The sequence below is a fragment of the Lissotriton helveticus genome, chromosome 12 (assembly GCF_964261635.1).
Source record: "Lissotriton helveticus chromosome 12, aLisHel1.1, whole genome shotgun sequence".
Taxonomy (NCBI): domain Eukaryota; kingdom Metazoa; phylum Chordata; class Amphibia; order Caudata; family Salamandridae; genus Lissotriton; species Lissotriton helveticus.
In genome coordinates, this window is record NC_136073.1 from 856,106,453 (window position 1) to 856,129,087 (window position 22,635).

Here is a 22,635-nt window from a genome sequence, read left to right on the forward strand (position 1 = left end):
CAATGGCCAAGGAGCAGTGTACCATCCTGGATTAGCAAAGAATGTAGTATGGCCAAGAGCGCTCTGATTACTGCATATAAAACAGTCCTTGTAAAAGCAAAGACTGAATGGGATAGCCAAAACTGAGGACTCCTCCTAGCTGCCGCAAGGGATACCGACCAAACCCTATTCTGGAACTTATTAGCAACTGGGGACAGGTAAGGAAGATCTAACATTGACAATAATTGAGCGGCAGAGGCTTGGATAGCCCATTTTACAAATTTATACCATCAACAATTAGATGAGGACCCAGTCCCGGAACTTCCAGTTACCCCCCTGTATTTTGGCACACAGAAGACTTTCCCTTGATAATGTGTACAGAGATAAGAGAAGACGTAAGAAATATAGCACCATGCGAAGCCCCAGGCATAGATAAGATCCCTGGTGATCAGTTTGTTTTTATCTGAAAAAGATGTCTGGACACCGGATCTTACTATGGTTTTTAATGCTATTCTAAATGGAACCAGCATTCCCAAAACGTGGGCTGGGGCTGAGATTTTTCCCATTTACAAAAAGAGTGCCCCTTGGAACCTGCCAACTATAGGCCAGTTAGCCTACAAGATATCACCCTGAAACTTTTTAGCAGGATGATATTAAGCAGGCTTCAGCACTGGTTTGAAGAGAACAACATAACTTTGTGCCCTTCAAGCGGGCTTCTGAGCCAATACTTCCACTGTTGACCAGCTTTTTAGACTAAAGTTGATCTTCTGGAAGGTTGTAAGCTTTGAGAAGGGTAGGCTCTATCCAGTTTTTGTTGATTTTAGAACTGTGTTCAACGTGGTACCCAGAACTGGGTTGTGGAAATGCATTGGGCATCCCTTATTACCTGTGCAGTATAATAGAGAGACTACATCAGAATAACTATGCGCAAATCAGATGTGGTAGGCTGGGTGAGGTTACTGAGCCCATTCCTGTCAAGCATGGAGTCAGGCAGGGCTGTGTTTGGGCCCCACCCTTTTTACCTTGTTTTGAAATAATTTAGAGGATTTTTTTAAATAGTAGTGATAGTGAAGCCCCTCGTCTTGGAGGCATGCGGGTTCCGGCGCTCATGTTTGCTGACTACACTCTTTTGCTTGCAAAGTCACCTATGGGCCTCCAGAAACTACTTGAGGCCCTACGCACTCTATGCCACTCTACTCTGCACCACTCCTCTTTACACCACACAACTGCACTCTACTCTGCACCACTCCTCCTCACTCTATGCCTCTCTACACCACTCTACTCTATGCCAATGCACTCTACGCCTCTCTACTCTACACCACAGCATTCTTCGCCAATGCACTCCACATCACTCTAGTCTAGGCAACTTCCCTGTCCTGTGCACAACTCCACTTTGCACCACTCCAATCCACACCACTGTAACAATGCACTCCAGCCACTGCACTCTATGCCAATACACTGTATGCCAATGCACTCTAGTCTGTACCATTCCACTCTACACCCCAGCACTCTATGCCAGTCCACTGTATGCCACTCTAATCTACTCTGCACCACTGCACTCTATGCCACTGCACTCAACACCACTTTATGCCATTACTCGACGCCACTTTACTGTGCACCACTCTACTTTACACCACTTTTCACTCTACCCTGCACCACTCTACTCTACACCACTTCGCTCTACTTTGAAATGATTTACCGTATGCCACTGCACACTATGCCACTCTACTTTGCAAGACTGTACTTCCCACCACTGCTCTCTATGCCACTCTACTCTGTCACATCACTCTATGCCATTGCACTCTCCGCCACTCTACACCATTGCGCTGTAAAACTCTTTACTCTGCAACACCACACTCTCTGCCGCTGAACTCTATGACATTCTATGGCACTGCACTCTGCAGCACTCCACTCTATCCCACACCACACCAATATACTTTACTCTATGCAAATGCACTCTACGCTACTGCACTCTCTGCCACTCCACTCGGAACCACTGCACTCTACCACTGCATTTTATGACGCTGCATTGTAAGCCACTATACTCTTCAAAATTCTATGCAAATGCACTCTACACCAGTCCACTCTACACCACTCACCTTTTTGCCATTCCACTCTACAATACTCCACATCACTCTCCTATATGTCACACATTTTTAGCCACGCCGAACAGCAGCCACGCTGGTGAACAACATGACTGAAACACTTTGGCAAAGCTAACACCCCTTGCATAGGTGAGACCTATTGACTTTGCCAAAGCTTGTTACACATGTTAACACTGTCTGGCATAGTTTGCACCTCATTAGTACAGGTTTAAGACCTAATTAAAGCAATAAGCAACAAAAAAAGAGACCAATCAACCTTTGCAAAGGGTGTTCCACTGCACGTTGTTGAGTGTTTAGTAACTTGTAAACCGTTTGAGCTAGAAACAGATTTTGCTGTTAAAACCTGCAGATTATGCATCAAATGTTGGGTTATGTGGCAAATGCAGTAAATCTATATCTGTGCAAAACACTCAGCAGTATTGCAGAATTCCAGTGGCCCTGGGCATAGTATTAGGTTAAGTAGGTTATACAAATTCAAGTGCCTCCATTCTGGCTTTGGGCCCAGAAACTCCTCCATGTTCATCTCCCAAATGAAACACACTAACAGGCTGGCAGATGTCATACACTCCAAGTTTTATTTACAAACAGCCCCTGATACAGCGGGGCAAAATGCAAAGCACAAAAGACAGACAACGTCAAAAAAGCAAGGTGCAGCTCCATATTGGGGGTTCACATAACTTAATCTTCTCCTCATTTGCGCAACTGTATTGGTCACAAACTCACCAGGCAAAATACTTCCTAACACTTCATCTTAGGTAGGGGCACCTCAACCCTCCCAGCATGGCTCTCGGGGCGCTGGGTTTGCAGGGTCCCAAGATGGCCGCTTTCTCAGGAGCTGAGATGAAGCCCTCATCTTGAGTCCATGTCTGGCAGGCAAGGCATGGAGTCCCATGTAGAAAAAATTAGCAATGGCCTATTTTTGTTTTTTAGCATTTGAGCCCGGGCTTGGCAGCCAGCTGGCATTTCATTTTTACCGGAAGTGCTCCTCCGCGCCATGTCAAAAAGCATTCCCAGCCAAACTGGCAGGGATTGAGTGGCACAGTAGGGCAGATGATGTTGAGCAGCGCTTCTTAATCTGTGGTCCAGGGACCCCTGGGGGTCCACTAGGCCTAATCAGAGGGTCCACGACTGCTTGGAAAATTAATAAAGTGTATAGAAATATAGAAGCAAAATTTAAAGTTCATATTTTTAAAATGTTCTATAAATTGTAAAGGTATTTGAAATTTGAGGCTTAAAATTGTTAGTATCCGCAGATTGATTCTTTGAGAAGTACAAGTTCATTAAACAGAATATAGTATGGACAATGAGTGGCCTAAATTCAATTTAGAAATCTCCATCCTTCCCATTAAAATTCAGATTTTTTATAATTGCTTGTGGATTAAATAAAATATTTCATCATTTACATATTTGTTTGATGAATGCATATTTCTGTATTTTTTGTTTTGTGTTTCTGTATTTTTGTTTTGTGTTTCAAATCATCAAAAATACTTAGGTCAGGGTTCCCGGCTTCCAGTAATGACTCATTAAGGGTCCCCGGGTTCCTGTAATGATTAAATGCTTGTGTCCACAGAAGTCAGAAAGTTACGAACCACTGATGTGGAGCATGCTACGGCTTACCCTGGAGAAAAAAATGTCCAGTGTCTGGATAGATAAAGACCTGCCTTTAGGATGGAGAAAAGACCATCTCAGATCAAATGGTGAAATAGCAACCCATAGGATGTTTGAAAATAAAACTAGATCATGAGATAGTGCAAGGGCATCTTCAAGGATTGAGTTATATGATTGGATTGCCCACTTACAGGAAATGAATGAAATAATTAGATTTTTTGTTTAAAGGCAGTGAACTAGGTCAAGAAAGCTCAAGATGGGGGTGGAGGGTCACCCAAGGGCCAGACAGATGACAAAATCAGCTAGGGCAAAAATATTGTGAAGAAGTTGCAACTATGATGGGCTATGGTGGCATGGTTGGGTCATGGCTGACAGCCATCCTGTTCTCAAAGTTGCCCTCTTAACCCGCAGCCTCCTGGAAAAAGTCAGTGACAGAATGGACAATCTGGCCTTGGACCACTCAATCTGAAGCTCGGATGGTGCGATCCATGAGTGAGGGTCCGGCTCTCAAGGACCCTCACAGAACAGGATAGAACGCCTGATTGGCCACTCCGCAGTGATTGTTGGCCCCCTTCCTCAGACGCAGGTAGCCTTGTTCACCCCAATTCTCTGTCCAGCTGTAGAGAAAGAGAAAATGAAGGCACTTGGTGACACTATGCAGCTCTTCGAATGAGGTTATGTTGAGTACTTGCCACACACATGCTGGATAAAGAGTAGTCACCAGAGGCAACTCTTAGGCAACCATGTGGGTATGGGGCAAGGGGTGAAAAGGCCCAAGAGTGAAGAGTTCTTCAGAAGTGATAAACAAGAAAAAAAAGTTGCTGAATACCAGCCTTATAGTTAAGGGAAAATAGAGTGGCTCTAAGAACCACATAGGGAAGTTGATAAGAGCCACTGCATCAGAGGTTAAGGGATTAATGGTTGTCATGTTATCCCTATGGCATTGCAGCAGTGCTTAATTTGTGCCAGTGGTAGCAGGTGGTGAGTAACTGAGCCAATTTATTGGACCTCAACTTATTTTTCACTATCTGTCCTAGCCCCAGAGCAAGAGAAAGTGAGACAGTTCGAAAGGCAAGAAAGAAAGAGGAAAGAAAAATGGGAAAACAGTGATAAATAGAGAAAGTAGGGATGGAAAAGACTTTATAAGAGTGAAATAAATAGAGAGGACGTCTACATTGATGGGAGAAAGAGGCATGCGATGGAATCAAGACTAGGCAGTCTTAGTATTCATGAGATAAAGAGACAGGAAGTGTAGGGGGTGGAAAAAAGAAACATGAGGTGGAATCAAGACCAGCCAGCCTCGGTGTTCATGAGATAAAGAGACAGGAAGTGTAGAGTGGTGGAAGAAAGAGGCATGAGGTGGAATCAAGACAAAGCAGCAACTTTAGCGTTCAGCAGCACTGGTTGCAGCCCCTAAGTAAATCATTGAGTCATTTCACTTTCTTTTTTTTAATTATGCACTGTATTGTTGCCACGCCCACGTCATAAGTCCTCAGGTCATACCTGTTCTTGATGAACCAGTAGTCCACATTCTTCTGGTTCACTTGAGTGGTGTTGTAGCCCACAGCTAGCATGGCATGGTTCACTATGCCGGTGCACCCTGGGTCGTAGTACACACCTGCAAAATCGACCACAATGAGAGTTGTTATGATAACACTGTACTAGGCCACAACATTACACTTTTGAGAAAACCAAAGATGGGCTCTAAACCCTGTATATCTCCAAGCTCCTTTCTGCTCAAGACACAATAGTAATCTGCCTGTTGGAGAACTCCTCGTGGTCTTAAAAATTTTCTAGGCCTTTTCAATAACTTGGCACTGTTACTAGGTGGCGTCCTGCATTTGCTGCCTTACCTCACTTTATGAGCACTGACCATGATCCCAGCCCTAAAAATGCTGGCAAGCCAGCAAAGTGAGACAAACACTTATATTCATCGACGTCTGCAGTTACATGCTGGTGAAGAGTATTAGTCCCATTTAGGTAACAGTAATAACTGTTTGATACGATGTTATATGTTATGTTATATTGGTATTTGTAGCGCGCACAACTACTCTTGAGTATCCTGGCGCGAAAAGTAATAAACTGATGGCAAGATGGTTACAAACGGAAGAAATTTCTGTATGTAGAGATATTAAATTGTTTTTAAAAACACATTTGTTTTATTGAGTGCCCTGCATCACCAAAAACCTGGAATGGCGTTTAGGTACCGCTCCGCTCCATCTCAAGTTCAACGACCTGCTTGGTGGTTTCCAGTTTTGTGACCATGACGATGGGCGAAAACCACTACGGGACCTATCATGAGCCCTCAATATCATGGATCTGCTCTATAAGAAGGAAGAACTTTCAAAGCCTACGATACTTAGTCAAGACCCTCCAAGGATACCGGCCTCACAATCATTCCAGTATAGAAGGTAGGTGGGGAATTTCTCACATCCAGGGCACCATCCTCTGGAATGCTCACCATCTCTCCTAAGACCCAAAGAAAGCTTCCTGAAACCCTGAACACCTACACACTGATTAAAAATTGGCCCCAACCTCAGTGTTTGCACCTGAGAGCACCAGGAGAAGGACCTGAGAACACCTGGACGAAGACTATAGGACACGGGAAAACGCCAGAAGGCCAAGGAGCTCACAGCTGCACGGTGAGGATCTGAGAACATTAGAACAAGGTCCTGAGAACACCATGACAGGAACTTGAGATTAAATAACAGCATCTAACTGCAAAGAAATAAACATTATTTGCTTACTGCATTCAACAAGAACTCTGTACCATCATGCTTAACAATTATAAGCCAGATAACCATAAGGCTATCAAGGATGGAAGTAATGATGCCATCACGTGAAGTTGTTGCTGCACGGTTCCTTTTGATATGTTCTACTATGTTCTACTAAGTGCCACTACTACTACTACTTTGCTACTACTACTATTGGCTCGGAAGTTTCCCTACCATTACTGTAGGAGGAGGATGGGATGAGTTCTCACAGGCCACAACAGATAAGGGTGACTCTGTCCTACCGCGACCTGTTGGAAATTCTCCCACCTTTGAGGCAATCATGTTCCCCAAATTTAAGAATGGCAGATAACATAACGTGTATTTGTAAATCGCATTTTCACCCAGAAGGGTATCTTGGCGCAGAATAACAGATGTTTTATTGTTACCCAACTCAATGGTACTCGTTCTATCGACCTCAGAAGGATGAAAGGCTGAGTGGACCTGCTGGGATTTGAACCTGCAACCATGAGGTTGAACACAGACCCCTACAGTGGATGTATTAGTCCACTAAGCCACCAGATATAAGTTACCAAGAGCCTCATGTTCCAGTACTAGACTTTTATTTAATCACTGCTGCTTTACGGGAATTGTAGTATTGGGCACCTCGGCTGGAGCAACGAGATCAACCTTTCAAGATTACAGCAGTTTTGCAAAAGAAAGGTTCAGAACATGGTGTCCCCAGGAGTCACCTAGTTAACTTATATTTTAATTTGTGTACTTGTCTTCAGTTACCTGATCTGTAGAATCGAAAGGTGAAAAGGCTGGCGTAGACAGCCACCGAGACCGGACCCACGGTTGCCACGGCCGCCTCCAAGGCTGACTCGTTGCCACGCTGGACGCCGACGAAGGAGGAGCAGTTGCCAGCCTTGTGGGCAGGATTATACTGGCATGTCTGGTCATCCTATGCAAGAATCAAGGATGCAATAAATATACATTCCCATCTAAACAGACACAAAATGGCGTCCCTGCTGCATTTTCCTCCAATGTATAGCTTTTAGAAAGCAATCATAGATCAACATGAGCTGAGCAGGGAAAGGAGCAGGAAGAACAAATGCAAATCTAGTTTCTGAAAAAGCTTTTTTCTTGAAGCAAAGCAACCACACAATATGGCTGCTAAACTACCACAAGTAAAGCAGGCCTTATCCTGTGAAAATCTGTATGTATTTACTAATGTAGTATCTCTATAAAGCGAACCTGGACAAAATGCTGTCTATGCCCTTCCCTCTCTTTGCCCCCTGCCCACTTTGCGCTCTTCCAGTCCCTCATTTTCCATCTCTCCTGCCATCCTCAGTGCTTTGAGGCAATCATATTATGGCATAAAGCACTATTCAATTCCTATACCCTCCTTACTAGGTATGTATCTGTTTCTGTCAAATTGGTCTGCCAAGGGCCACATCTTAATCTGTTATCGCTCCATTCCCCTATACGCCTGACCCTGTTATGTCTGACCCTATCCCAACCCTCAAGCCACACAGATTGTTTTTTCATCTGGTCATTTTCCAGCTGTTTTTACTCAGCATAGCATTGTTACTTTTTAGATAATTTGAAAAATGGATGGGCTAAAAAAAAAGCAATTTAAAGACAGATACATGTAGAGACAAAATAAGACGAAGAGGTGGAAACGCTACTTATTTTTCCAAAGTAATTTTCTCACGACTCCATTTCATCTACCATTTCTAATTTTAGAGATATTCCAGTGTGATGAATGGATACAAAAGAAAATATTGCAATACCTGAGGAGAGGCCACAGGTGGCGCCAGAGCAGCTCCAAGCAGAAGAATTATGACATCACCAGACGTAATATGCAGCACTGATATGGACGCGGGTCTGTGTTGTCAACGGCCAAGTTTCCTGTACAGTACCACTCAAGCTGGCCTAGATGTATCACTGATCAGATATTATTTGAATGTTTTGTCTTCTTGAAAGGACACTCAGACCACCTGGAAGAGGGTCTAAACAAATATATCTAAATCAGTCTATAGGGGCGTGAGCTTTGACCCCCATTAAGTGATTCTTTTCAGTTTTTTGCGCATCTTAATTCATGTGATGTTCTATTTCAGAAATGGGGTTTTAGTAATACCTTGGTACTTATGAATTCCTCAAAGTACAACCAATTGCTGTAGTTGTGCCCTGTGTGCCTGAGAACAAGAACTCCAGAAACCATGCCCTCTCCTCGAGTCTACCCACTGATGTCATCCATCTTTCATGGAGAGAGAAGAAAACAGGCAGCAGAATGTACTGACCTATGTGAAATTCAAAGACCACATTGTGGAGAGCCTGACTCAACCAGAAGCATTACAATGAAGATGGCCGACATAATGAGCAGCTTTACAGAATGCTTGCACGCAGGGCACAAGTCCTAAAAAAAGAAGTGGGGGGACGCGGTCACCGGAAGTGACATCACGAGAGGAAGTGACGTCACGAAAGGTGGCTTGCTCTCGTCCCGGAGAGGCCAAAGAGGGAAGTCCAGCTGTTTGGCAGGGGGGATGCCGTCCACCCCGTAAAATAAGTGGGGGGACGCCGTCCACCCGCGTGGTACCCCGACTCGAGCCCTGCTTGCACGTCACTTGCTGTTCTGCACATACTCCTACATACTCATGAGATGAACACAGCATTATTGTGCATAATTGTAGGAGAGGAAAGGGTAATCTGTCCCGAACCCTTACTAGCCATATTGATTGAGCAAATAATAGTGATGATGCTTGTCCGTGACAGGGGGAGACCACTGACCCCCCAATCTAGAATGTAGTTCCAAGTGAGTGTCTGGATAGGCTTGACAGGTTTTCTTTTTCCCTGGAGTAAATTCCAATGCAAGGTTTGCAAAATAAGAGTTTTTTAATGATATCAGTGTGTGAAACTCGTTTTCATAGATCCGAGTCAAGAAAGGAGTGACAGCCAACGAGTGTTTCGCCCCCTTTACACAGCCATCCGGCCTGAGGCTTCCTCAGGGCGTAGAGAGTAATTTTCAGGGTTTAGGTGGTTCCTTAGTTCCGGTTTAAAGTATGTTCCTCAAGATGATTCCTGGCATATTGCCCTCGGCATCAGGCTGATGCCGATTGAAAATTCTGATGTGGGGCAATATGCCAGGAATCATCTTGAGGAACATACTTTAAACCGGAACTAAGGAACCACCCAAACCCAGAAAATTAATCCAGGGAAAAAGAAACCCTGTCAAGCCTGTCCAGACACTCACTTGCAACAGCATTATTGTGCATTGCGTGAGGTCACTGCATGAACGGGGGCCGAAGGTCACAATGTTTCTACTGGCCTATTTCAAGCGCGCTCCAGTGGGTGCATGCGAAATGCCGTGCTTTGCCGGGGCCTTTGCCATTTGGACTGCCAGATATTAAAGATGTAAGCTGATTTCTTTTTTTATGAAGGTCATTATATATCTTCAGGTTACATTTACACAACTGGATTTATAGAACCCCAAAAATGTCACAGCTGTCTAAGTGGAGATGTTAGTGATCTATACCTGGCCATTAAATATATGTCCAAAGTGAAACATTTTGTGAACAAATTATGGGTTTGGTTATTTGTTAGAGTTTTCCTTAGTAAATTCTAGTTCTGCTGGAGACAATTTACCGTCTATGCCATGGTGGCGCTTAACATGCGTCTGATTTAAAGTGCCTTGTCTCTATGGCATAGCTGAGATAAGACATATAAAATGGCCGGTTTCACCAATGCATTCTGGCCAATGGGCAAATATGTGAGCGGCTTCTCATCAATATACAATGTTGCAGGTGGAACTTCTGACCAAATTCAAGTACTTTAAATGCGCTCTTAATAGGCAGCTACGTTGCCAGAACCCGTATTTGTCAAGCTTTTTTATTATAGGGTTGTTACTAACACATATTCCTACGGTTTACGCCGTCTTTACGTAAGCAAACATTTCAGAGCTCGCCGTGCCGGTACTGAAGCAGATTTAATGCTTCACATTTTTGTTAATTTACCTCCATTTATCAGCGGCAAAGAAGACAGATTCGGTAGAGTTGATATGGTGGAATTTCTGCAAATTTCTAAAATCAGTTTTTTAATCTTGGGGCAAAATTACCACATCTGCTGCATTTTGATCACATATTGCGCTATTGCCCTCACCTGAGCGCTTCAGAAAAATACCAAGTGTGCATTTGTACTTTTTCAACATAGAATGGAAAACAAATACTCCACAGGCAACAATTTTTGAGCGAGGAATGCCCTGAACATGGCAGAACCTGTAATCAGTCAATTTGGATCTTGGAAGGTCTATCAAAAGTACTTTGGAAAATACTCACATCTTTCTAAACTCTTCCCTCTTCTATCTATCCTTTAATCTATTCCTCCAACTAAGAGTCTCACTGAATCCTCCCAAACCTCTTCTACTAGTATGAACACCCAAATAACCCTTTCTAAATTCTTCCCTCCTCTATCCATCCTTTCACCTATTCCTCCAATTAACAGGCTCTCTCTGATTCCTTCCAAACCTCTTGTATTACTACAAACTCCCAAATAGTTCTTTTTAACTCTTCCCTCCTCTATCCATCTTGTGTCCTAGTCATCCAACTAACAGACTCACGTGTCTACCGCTCCACAAAACAATTTATATTTCCGTATACTAATCCACCACTAATCCATCTTTGGGTCCGGAGTAGCGTGCCACTCAGTGAAAATTATTAAATACCTTGTCAGGGGTAGTAAGTGCTATATAAATACAATTACAATGTCATCTCACTAAAGAGATACCTGTCTTCATGTGCCACACTTTTCTCTAGATTTCACAAGCATCTATTGTGATATCGATATATATCGCACAGCGTGCTACAGAATAGTACATGCTTTTGGAAAACTCAGACCAGCAGGAATGCTTTAAAATTGCATATCTCGATATCAGACGGAGCAAATGTTCTGCTCAAGGCAGCTGTGCATATTTGTCCACTTTCCTAGGCATGTTACCGCACAGAAAGTCTGGGAGGCATATCAGTTAATAACATATATTCTAACAATGACATATTGCATATTAATAAATTAATGAATCATGCTAAATTACCTTGTCTGAACTTGTGTTAAGACGACATTACAGTCTACAGCGTGTGCTGTTACACTAATTCTGGTGGGGGAAGTTGAAACACTCATTCCACCCCGTCTAAAGTGACGCTTGCAGCTGATAACAGAGAAACCGCACTACAATCGCATTTTCAGTTTCGCCACGGCATAGCTCCTTGTATGGTAATGTTGTCTTGTCTGCGGGTACAAGATTTGGTTAAAGGATGAGGTCTCACAAGAGAGACTTTCTCATGAATAAATAGTCATCACTTATCGGGACTTATCCATTGTGGAGTTGTATGCGCTGGCGTTTGGTATGAGAGTCTGGCATATCGTGGGACACTAACATCGTGGACAAAATATCGAAAAGTGTGAGCAATCTCAACTCTGTGTTCACATTAAGAAATTCCAAATGTTGGATCAACATCAATCAGGCTTTTGGAGAGGCCACAGAAAAGAATCCGCACTCACTCACATCTTGGATGACATTTTAAAGTTGCTAGACCAAAATGAATCCTGCCTCCTAATTCTCCTTGACCTATCTTCTGACTTCAACACTGTTAACCACAGCAAATTACTTTCCACAGTAAAACACAGGATGGGTCTATCAGGTGTGGTTTTGCAATGGTTCTCTTCCTTTCTCCACAAAAGATCTCAAAGAGTCAAAGTAAATCAATCCCTATCTCAGCAGTCTTCAGTCTTGATTGGGGTTTCCTTAAGGGTCCGCCCTCTCACCTACTCTTCAATTTATTCTTGGAACCTTTAGCTAATGCCCTGAACTCAGTGAACATTCTCTTTCACATTTACGCGGATGACACCCAACTTTTTTTGAAAGTCTCCTCCATGGAAGAATTCATTTCACTCAACTTCATCTTGAACACCCAAAACTGGCTCACTGAAAACGGCCTCATGCTCAACACCTCCAAAACGGAATTCCTTCTCATTGCTCCCCCTATCCACGCCCCCAAGATTGACCTCTGGATGCATCATCTTTCAGTCTTCAACTGCTCCCCCCACATTATCGAGTCTGCTAAATCTCTAGGAATCACCTGAGTCAGGCACATGAACATGCAGAATCATATTAGCAATGCAACTAAGGGTGCTAAACACCAGATGAGGCTACTAAGGAATCTCCAACCCTTCCTCCCACAGGAAGACTTGAAATGGGCGGTTCAAGCTCTAGTATTGCCAAGGCTAGACTACGGTAGTTCCACGCTCTGTGGTCTCCCCAAACAAAGCTTGGCTCCACTTACAGCTTCCATTAATGCTGCAGCCAGATTGATTACTGGTACAAAAAGAAATGATCACATATCCCCAACCTTAAAATCCCTAAACTGGCTACCTTTCGAAGCTAGTGTACAACTAAAGATCGCCTGCTTGACTCGCAAAGCACTGCACTTCAAGACCCCCATCTATCTGGCTCACAAATTAGAATTATCAGGGGGTGGCCATCTGTCTCGAAATGTAAACGCACTGCTCCTGAAACCTCAAGTCGAATGAGTAACAGAGCATTCTCTGGCATGGCCCCGAAAATTTGGAACTCCCTTCCACTGGAAGCCCGTCAAATCCCATCCACTGCTTCCTTCAAAAAAGAAGTGAAAAAAATCTGAATGCTGAAGTTCCTGCCCTAAAGTCCTTGGCTCAGGTCCTTCAATACTGCCCTCCTCTCTGATGCCATGACTGTCTTTTACACAGTTGTACTCCTCCTGGTTTTAACAGTGTGAGCAGGCCTCTGCACATCTTTGTAAGTTATTTTTGGAATGTTTTTCTCCCATTACCTGATCGTTGTCTTTTTCATTTGTGTAATCGGGTTATTAATAGTATTGGCAGGCTATGATCTTACTGGTACTGTGTACATTGCCTGTTCTTCTCTATTTTTGAATCCGTCCGGACTTGTTCTTAAATGCTCTGAATCGCTCCAATATCATGCTCTCGTCTCGAACCTAATAGTAACGATTGCTCTTGTCCCTTTTTTTGTATCCAGCTTATCCAAACTGTGAAGCGCTCTGATACCCTCCTGGGTCATGTTCGCGCTATACAACACTTTATAAATAAATAAATTGATAAATTCATGAATCGTGCTAAGTTGCCTTGCCTAAACTTGTAGTAAGACATTACAATCTGTAACTTGAGCTGTTACACAAATGCTGGTGAGGGAAGTTGAAACACTTACTCCACCCCGTGTAAAGCGATGCTTGCAGCTGATAACAGAAACCACCCTACAAGTGCATTTAAAGTTTTGGCATAGCGTAGCTCCTTGTACAGTAATGTTGTCTTGCCTGCAGGTGTACAAGATTTGGTTACGTGATGAGGTCTCTGTGATGCACATAAGAGAGCCCTTTCTCATGAATAAATAGACCACTTATTGGGACTTACCCATGGTGGACTCACCCCTGTTTCCTTTGCTGGCAGTGGTATGAGAGTCCGGCATTTTTTCATGGGACACTAATATCGTGGACCGATTATCGAGTGACAAAATATCAAAAGATATGTGTGTATACATTTTCTATACCTAACTCCACATTTATGTACCATGACAAGATCTAAATCGGCAACATAGATTTTGAGTTAAGACTAGTAAATCTATACTTCACTCTTTGCATTCAACTTTCAATACTTGGTCCACGATCTTAGTGAGCCACGATATTCTTGTACTCAATATTCAGGAGTACAATCCTAAACTCTAAAGTCTAAGAAAGGCTCTGGTCAAAACATCCGAATAGAAGAATTTTGAGGAATATAAAGCAAGTAGTTCTGAGTAGGCTCGAGGTCTTAGAGTCAGTGCCGCTGCATTGCTCATCCCTCCTTCCCTTTCACTCTCGCAGCACCGTGAGGCATATTCTGGGGCGCTTTCAGCATTTTGCGAGCAATCAAAGCAGCGTAACATAATATAAAGATATTACACACTGAAGACGTACTGATTTTGACAGTCTGAGGAGATAGACAATGAAAATGCAAATGTCATCATAGTGGTATCTGGTACAAAAGATGAAATAAATGGGGATGGGTTTGGAACAATACAAAAATGGGGAGGAATATACCTGCAATAACAAAACATAAGCAATAAGGCGAAGGTGATATGGTAACGGACATTAAGTATGTGGTGGGTCGCACCCTATGGGTGCTGAGCATGCTTTGTTCTGGAAACTGCCAATAAAAACTTGTGAAATCAAAAGCTATTACACACTTATAATAGGTAGGTTCACAGATATTGATGTTGATACGGTTATTATTAAGAAATGTATGACACATCAGACACTCTGCAGTTCTGAGCTGAAGAGCCTGGTTCAAGCTAGGGTGATAGCAAGAACTGCCCAGGGCTCTGATCTATTCACTGACCTCCTGAAGTCACTTCTTATTCCCTTTAGTGCCCAGATTCTGAGTGGGTTGAATTCCAGTCCCTATACAAACAGGAGTTTGAGCAGGGATCCAAGTTCTGAATTTTACAGCGAACAACACATCCCGCAATATTTCTCTACATATGTCAGAAGTGAAACCTGTTGACATTTATCAAGGAAAAATGGGCACAACAACTCTAAAACCTGCACCCTTGTTTGGTGGAAACACTAATTCCACATGCAATGGCCCATTTTCCAACTGAAAGCTCAGAATATAAGATATTTACCATATCTGGTAGCAACAGCACCACTCCCTTTACCCCCACTCAGAATCGTGGCCTAAAAGTAGTACATCATTTTGCTATGTGTAAGTTAAGTTACAAGGGCTGAGTCTCTGCACTCGTGGTGGAATCTCCTAAGGGCGCACTTCAGAGAGTGCGCTTTACAAAGATTCCACCCGAGTGCAGGCCTTCAGCCCCTAGTGTGGAGACTACGCACTCGTAACTTTACTACACTTAAGTACATGTGTGAATCGAGCCCCCAGTATTTTTAAATTGCCTCGCTGCAATTTATAAGGCTGTACACTGGGAGATCCCCCCAGCTACCTGGAAGACAATCTGACCAATCACGAAGGAGGAGAGGCTTAAGTGGGCACGCCTCCCCATGGCACGACTTTTCAAAGTACAAAAGGAGTTCCTCTGTGAAGCCCAGCTTCTCAGGCAAAGCCTAAAAAATCTGGAGCTCTCTACCTACTAATGTATACTTAACTGCTTCCTTTATTCCAACATGAGCAAGCACCTACGAGATACCCGATTAACAAAATTCACAACCTTTTATCGACCAATTCTTTCACTTTAATGATGTTTTTCTCAAAATCTAATTTCTGGGCTTATATTATGACATTATGCCAAGGCTCTATTACATGGTCTGCTTTTATATATCACCTATAAATGTTCCACACAAGTAGAAAGATTTTATATTCCTCTACGCTGGTAGGAAACGACTCCAGTGATTTCACAACTAGTCATTTTGCCTTTTGGAAGGAGGCCTCCTGGCTTCTTACCCGTGCTAGATAGGGGTAGGTTACTTCTGGGTCAATTCCTCCGTTTGTACGCACATACTCGAACGCCCTGCTAATGTAACCTCCGCTGCAGCCTTTGTTACCCAGAGGTTTGGAACAATCCACCAGGTTCTGCTCGCTCAAGGACACCAGCAGTCCCGTCTTCTTGAAGATTTGTCCCTCGAGGGCTCCCGTAGCACTGAAAGCCCAGCAGGAACCACAGTGACCCTGTAAATACCAAGAGCAGTGGTTTAGTAAGGTGTAAACAAATGAGGGGTACTCACAGGTGAGGGGACCCCAAGAGTAGACCTGAGAAGGACTGTCCAAAAGGAATTGGTAGGAATTTGAACAGAAGGCACCCCAAATTCACAAGTGGTTGTAGAAAGAAGGTCCGCCAGTAGTATTTTGACATCTTTATAGTAAACTATTACTACAAAATCTTAGTTTACAGGCTGTAACCTTGACATTACTTATACTTGTTAATAATTTTACTTCAACTCTAAGTTATCTTAATGAATGGTTATGGTTAGTATTAGATCATGGTTACTTTAGTTATACTTGATTCATTTAGTTCAATATAATTTAAAGTCAGAGTTACTTAATTACTTAAATTAATAAAAACATCAAATGAAATTAGAATCAAGGGTAGGATGAAGGTTTGCATTACTTCTCTCCATAAGTGCTAGAAAAGTTCATGACAGTCTTTGTTCAACAATGGGGCATATCGTATGTCTATTTTGCACTTGTGGCAACAATTTCTGGCAGAAAACAAAATTATTATTTCAGCACTAAAACACGTTGATGCTCTTTCAAGTTTGCAAGCATTAAGCATGCCTGTCATTTTGTGATTTTTTTTTGCCCCAGACACAAGCCCTGTTGCCTATTTTTGCAATCACTGGTCCCGCCCTTTCCTGAGGAGGTTTGGGAGGTTGTGAGTGGGGTTGCTCTCTCTTTCATGTCTTTACAACACCATTCAAACCCAACAGTGAGGCTCAATAAAAATAAAAATGCAAGAGCCCATCACTTGTGCTGCTGAATGCTGGGACTGCTGAATCCCCAGAATGACTCATATTGTTTCCACCTCATGCCTCTTTATTCCACCGCCTTTCACCTCTTGTCTCTTTATCTCACGAATACCGAGACTGCCTTGTCTTGATTCCACTTCATGCCTCTTTCTACCACCCCCAACACTTCCTGTCTCTTTATCTCATGAACACTGAGGCTGCCTGCTCTCGATTCCACCTCATGAGTCTTTCTTTCACCACCTACACTTCCTGTCTCTTTATCACATGAATACCGAGACTGCCTCGTCTTGATTCCACCTCATGCCTCTTTCTTCAACTCTACACTTCCTGTCTCTTTATCTCATGAATACAGAGACTGCCTCGTCTTGATTCCACCTCATGCCTCTTTCTTCCTCCCATGCACTTCCTGTCTCTTTATCTCATGAATACAGAGACTGCCTCGTCTTGATTCCACCTCATGCCTCTTTCTTCCTCCACCCTACACTTCCTGTCTCTTTATCTCATGGATACCGAGGCTGCCTGGTCTTGATTCCACCTCACGCCTCTTTCTTCCACCCCCTACACTTCCTGTCCCTTTATCTCATGAATACCGAGGCTGCCTGGTCTTGATTCCACCTCATGCCTCTTTCTTCCACCCCCTACACTTCCTGTCCCTTTATCTCATGAATACCGAGGCTGCCTGGTCTTGATTCCACCTCATGCCTCTTTCTTCCACCCCCTACACTTCCTGTCCCTTTATCTCATGAATACCGAGGCTGCCTGGTCTTGATTCCACCTCATGCCTCTTTCTTCCACCGCCCAACACTTCCTGACTCTTTATCTCATGAATACCGAGGCTGCCTGGTCTTGATTCCACCTCTGGCCTCTTTCTTCCACCGCCCGACACTTCCTGACTCTTTATCTCACTACTGCAGATTGTTTTTCCTTCCTCTTCCCCTTTGCCTCTTTCCTTTCTGTATTTCTCTCCTTTGTTCCTTTACTGTGATGCCTGATTATAAAAAAATAAGTCTCATTAGTCATTCCCCAAAAATGAGTGCCGGTGCCCAACACCTGCACAAATAAAGCAGTGGTAATTGCACTGTCGGTGCGGGGTCTGTTCTCCCAGGCGGTAAAACAGTCTTAGCCAGGGCTCGAGTCGGGGTACCACGCGGGTGGACGGCGTCCCCGCACTTATTTTAACGGGTGGACACCGTCCCCCCTGCCAACAGCTGGACTTCACTCTTTGGCCTCTCTGGGGCGAGATCGGAGCGCACCTTTCGTGACGTCACTTCCTGTCGTGACGTCACTTCCGGTGACAACGTCCCCCCACTTCTCTTTTTAGAACTCGTGCCCTGGTCTTAGCCCCACAGTGCGCGGTGTCTTGGCGCTTGCTAGCTGCTCAGGTGTGTAGCTGAAGATGCTGCAGTTCGACCTGCCTGCCACACGGGGCAGCCCTCCAGCAGCCTCCAGACCCCACAGGGAAGTAGGGGTCCCTTCTGGAGCTAAACTGAGCCCTGAGGACTGACAGTATATTAGACATCCTTTAAGGGACCAGGGGGTCCAAAGTGGAATGGAAACTTGTGTTCCCCTCACTGTCCACCCTTGAAATGTCTTTCACCCCCCCATGCACCAGCCTTTGATTCTCTTTCTTCTCATTCCCTTCTTTCTTTTTTTCTCTACTACTTGTTTCACTGCGCTCTCACTCCTGTTTTGTTTTGCACCTCCTCTCCATTTTATTCCCAGCTCTCCGCTTCTGCCACTCACCGTCCCTCCCTTTCTGTTTTCCTCACCCCCTCAATTTTTCTGCTAAACTTTGCTCCTGCCTACTCCTTCCTCTCTTTTCCTCTCCGCTCATCTTTTCTAACTCTTTTTTTCTCTCTCCACAAAATTCCCTTTCCGAGCCCACACTCCCCTTGTAACATCACCCCTCCCTCCTTCTTGTCTCTTCCTCTTCATTATTATTCCATTCTCCATTTTGTTTTTACTCTTCTTCCTCCCTTTATGTTTCTCCTCTTTTTGTTCAACTTTATCTCTCCTTTTTCTCATTCCTCCTTATTGACTCTCCATCTCTTTTGCCTTCCTGTAACAGGATCTATGTTAAGATCTCCTTTGTCTCCCTCCTTCACTTCCCTCCTGCTATCAATATCTCTCCACTCCCCTGTCACTCTCTTCGTTTTTTTCTCTCAATTTTCTCTCCTGCTCACTATCAGTTCTTAACTTGCATTTTTCCCTCTCTCTCTATTTCGTTGCCCTTGCCTTCCTTGCATACATTGATTTATTGGCCACTTTGACACTGGATTAAATTGGCTCTCATGGACTTCACACCAGAGTCAAAATAACGAGCAGCCCTGATACCAGGTGAATGCAAATGAAAACCCTCTAAAACCACCAGAGCCCAAAAGAACAAATAAAACTGAATTTAAAGTGGGGACTATTGAGTGAAAATGGAGCCCAAGGGCACTGTCTTCGCTGAATCAGATATCTGACCAGCGGCTTTCAGGCAGAGAGATTTCTGCAGCCTGTGTGGCAATCCTTAATGTCTGTTTGGAACGTTATTTCTACACAGGAAGGGGTCCTGCAACACTACACAATGTGCAGGCTTGTTCATATCCCTGACTGTGCCAATGTTTCCAGGAGGTTGGCTTACATATTGCAAAATGAAGAAAAACGTGCCGTTAATATTACCACTATTTTTCATAACGTTAACCCAACATGGTCGGATAAGCAGCTGAACATGTTTCGATCTCTTTGTCTCTTCTACCTGGTCTGCTTCAGGACGAAATCTTAGGACACATTTATTCTGCCCCCTAAGTCTTTATCCCTTTCCATGTAACATTGTTGGAAACATTTTTGTGTCTCAACTAGTTTAAGATTCTTCGGTTCCCTGGTTAAAAAAAACTCCTTGTCTGCCATTTTGATTTGATTGTGTATTTTTGCTAATTAGAATCTTTCCTCAAGAGCAACATTTAGTTTTACCAGACGCGTAAAGTTGACTTCACAAAACCACATTTTTCTTCTCCTGCAAGGATACACACAATTTGGGGGGAAGGTATCTGGGTTCTCAATTTTCGGGTCTCTAGAACTCCCATGCCTTTTCCTTTCTGCTGCAGTTTGGTAAAAGCATACAAGAACACTTGGAGACACTGCTCTTCCGCCAAGCACATGGACTTGATTCAATATACATTCTCTGTTCATCGCTGTTCAATTTCCTTATCTCACATTCTGCAAAATGTTTGCATTGAAGCCACCTACTGCAGAAGCGCCAAACAAACATAAATAAATAAATAAATAAATAAAAATATCTCGCGGCTGAAATTTTCTGACCTATCCCACTGAGGCTCTATGTACAACAATAATGTGACTGGTGAAATTCTGCACATATTGCTGAGGCTGACTGAGAGAAAAAACAACTTCCACTGGGTTAAATGTAAATGAAGGTGTTTACTTTGATTTAACATTTGGTACATAGAATAGCCTGCTCTTAAATGCGCCTAATTTTGTGGATATGAGGCACAGTAAACTAAAGTGATTTGTACAAGATCACAAATTTGGGGAGGGGAAGTTGAGATAAGTCCCTTGATCACTATAAAACATACCAGGAAGGTAGGTCTCTGGGAAAGAGCTGTACGGAGTGCAAAATATTGGTTTGTTGTATGCCATCTGTTTGCTTCACGCTAGCTCACCTGGTTCTTCACAGGTGTGACGAAGCCCTTCGCACTCCAGTTCACAGCCATTGGCGCTTCAAAGGCGCCCGACTGTTGAAAAAGTGGCATCTCCATGTGTGGCTGAGAAGGCTCGAGGAAAGCACCATTCATCAACCGCTGGAATTCTTCATCGAGCTAGACATGAAGAAAGAGAGGTCTCCATCAGGTCGCGGCACGGGTTCGACGGCGAGGTTTACCATGAAGCAACGGGCAGTGAAAACCATAGAGCGTCTGGCATAGGGCTAAGTTTATTGGAATACAAGCTGATCTACATAACTTTTTAATACCCACCCTATTCCATTGCCTTCTGCCACAACACTGACATGGTATTATCCCTTGTACCACAGCTTATTTCCCCTCACAAAACCCCAATTGTATCCCCCAACTATACCCTCAATGTCTCAATGGAACCATTTCACTGCCTCCCCTCGTCCAACACTGTCCCTTCGGCCTCAAGACCCTTCAATGTCCCCCTCTGAGCAGGCTCTTGTTGACTCACTGCACATCCGCACAATCTAGCTGCAACACAACCCAAGTGTTTCTCTTTCTTCCACCTTTATAGCTCGCCTCCAGCCCATATTCTCCAACCTCACAATCATGTTGTTCCCTTCAGGAAGCCTGCAGACAACACGCTGACCAGCGACACTGACTACTCATTATTACCCTCCAGAACAACTCTTTTAGCTCCCCAGGTCTCCTACAGGTATGCCTACTCTCTCTAAACCCTTTTTCTGTCTCTCCTTCAACGCACTCCTGTAGCTTCCCTCACATACATGTATTTGCTCCTCCCACCCAAGCTTGCCGTCTACTCCTCACCATCACAATTTCCCCAGAGTCTAGCCTCAACCACAATTGTGTACTGAGGTTTTGGCATATTCCTCAGTGCCTCTCATCCACTACATTCCTAGGGCCAGGTGTACAAGGGGATTTTGCATGCACACACGGGTTTGCGACCCCTTTGCGCATGCAAAATCCCTGTGGGCCATGTACTAACACTATTTTGCGAGTCGCAAATAATTGCGACATGCAAAATAGTGTTTAGCGACTCGCAATTAGGAAGAGGCGTTCCAAGGGCGTCCCTTCCTAATTGCGACTCGCAGCCCTATGTATGAATGTTTTGCCACCACAATTGCGGTTGCAAAACACTCGCAAATTACCGCCCTCTTCAAGAGGGTGGTAATGCAGTCGCAAATGGGAAGGGTTCCCCAGGGGACAACTTCCCCTTTGCAAATGCAGGGGAATTTTTTTTATTAGCGGCAGGCAGTGGTCCCAGGGACCACTACCTGCCCTTAAAAAATTAAACAAAAACGTTTCATTTTTATTTTTTAAATGCATCCCGTTTTCGTTTAAGGAAAACGGGCTGCATTTAACACCTTGCATGCGGTGCCGATTTCCCCCCGGTGCTGCACATTCCATAACTGGGTGTGGTCGTGACGGAACCATTCCGTCATCAGCACAGCTCAACCGTGACTGATGACGGAATGGTTCCGTCACAAGCATCGAAGGGGTTAAAGAAAAACTGCTTTATTTAAAAGCAGTCCAAGACATGGAGGTCTGCTGAGACCAGCAGGCCACCATACCTCGGAAGACCAGCCATTCCCAATGGGGGCGCAAATTGCGAGTGCCTCAATAATATTAATGAGGCATGCAATTTGTGACCTCATTGAGAATCGCAAACAGTGTCTCAGACACTGTTGTACATTGGAAATTGCAACTCGCAATTTCCAATGGTCGTACATGTGGCCCCGAGTCTTTCTTGCACCACGTCTCCATGCTCCGTTCTCCATCCCATCATCATGGTCTTCGCTTGGTCATACCCACACCGTCATCACCATCACATCCTCGCCTTGCCGTATCAGTACACAGACAGCGGCTGCGTTGAGATTTACCAGGTCTCCGAAGTGGTTGATCCTCAGCTTGTAGCTGTGCTTCCCAAGCCTGTGCTCCAGGTTATGTCGCTCAATCTGCTGCAGGTTCTTCTCCCAGATCCCACGCCGGGAGGCCTCTATGCCCTGAAAGAAGCAAGGATGAGTGAACTGAA

The 22,635-nt window shown here is 44.0% G+C and overlaps 1 protein-coding gene across 2 annotated transcripts in view; it reads right to left on the reverse strand.

Annotated features, from left to right (window-relative positions):
• Positions 1-2,640: 2,640 nt before the first annotated feature.
• Positions 2,641-22,635, reverse strand: part of LOC144797635 (procathepsin L-like) — a 36,998-nt gene continuing 17,003 nt past the window's right edge. For both annotated transcript variants that reach the window (XM_078668329.1, XM_078668330.1), the window contains exons 3-8: positions 22,484-22,606; positions 20,574-20,729; positions 15,890-16,114; positions 7,199-7,367; positions 5,196-5,310; positions 2,641-4,309 (exon numbers count right to left, since the gene is read on the reverse strand). In XM_078668329.1, coding sequence (XP_078524455.1) covers positions 4,210-4,309; positions 5,196-5,310; positions 7,199-7,367; positions 15,890-16,114; positions 20,574-20,729; positions 22,484-22,606 — 888 coding nt within the window. In that variant the 3' untranslated portion in view covers positions 2,641-4,209. The remainder of the gene's footprint in view (positions 4,310-5,195; positions 5,311-7,198; positions 7,368-15,889; positions 16,115-20,573; positions 20,730-22,483; positions 22,607-22,635) is intronic.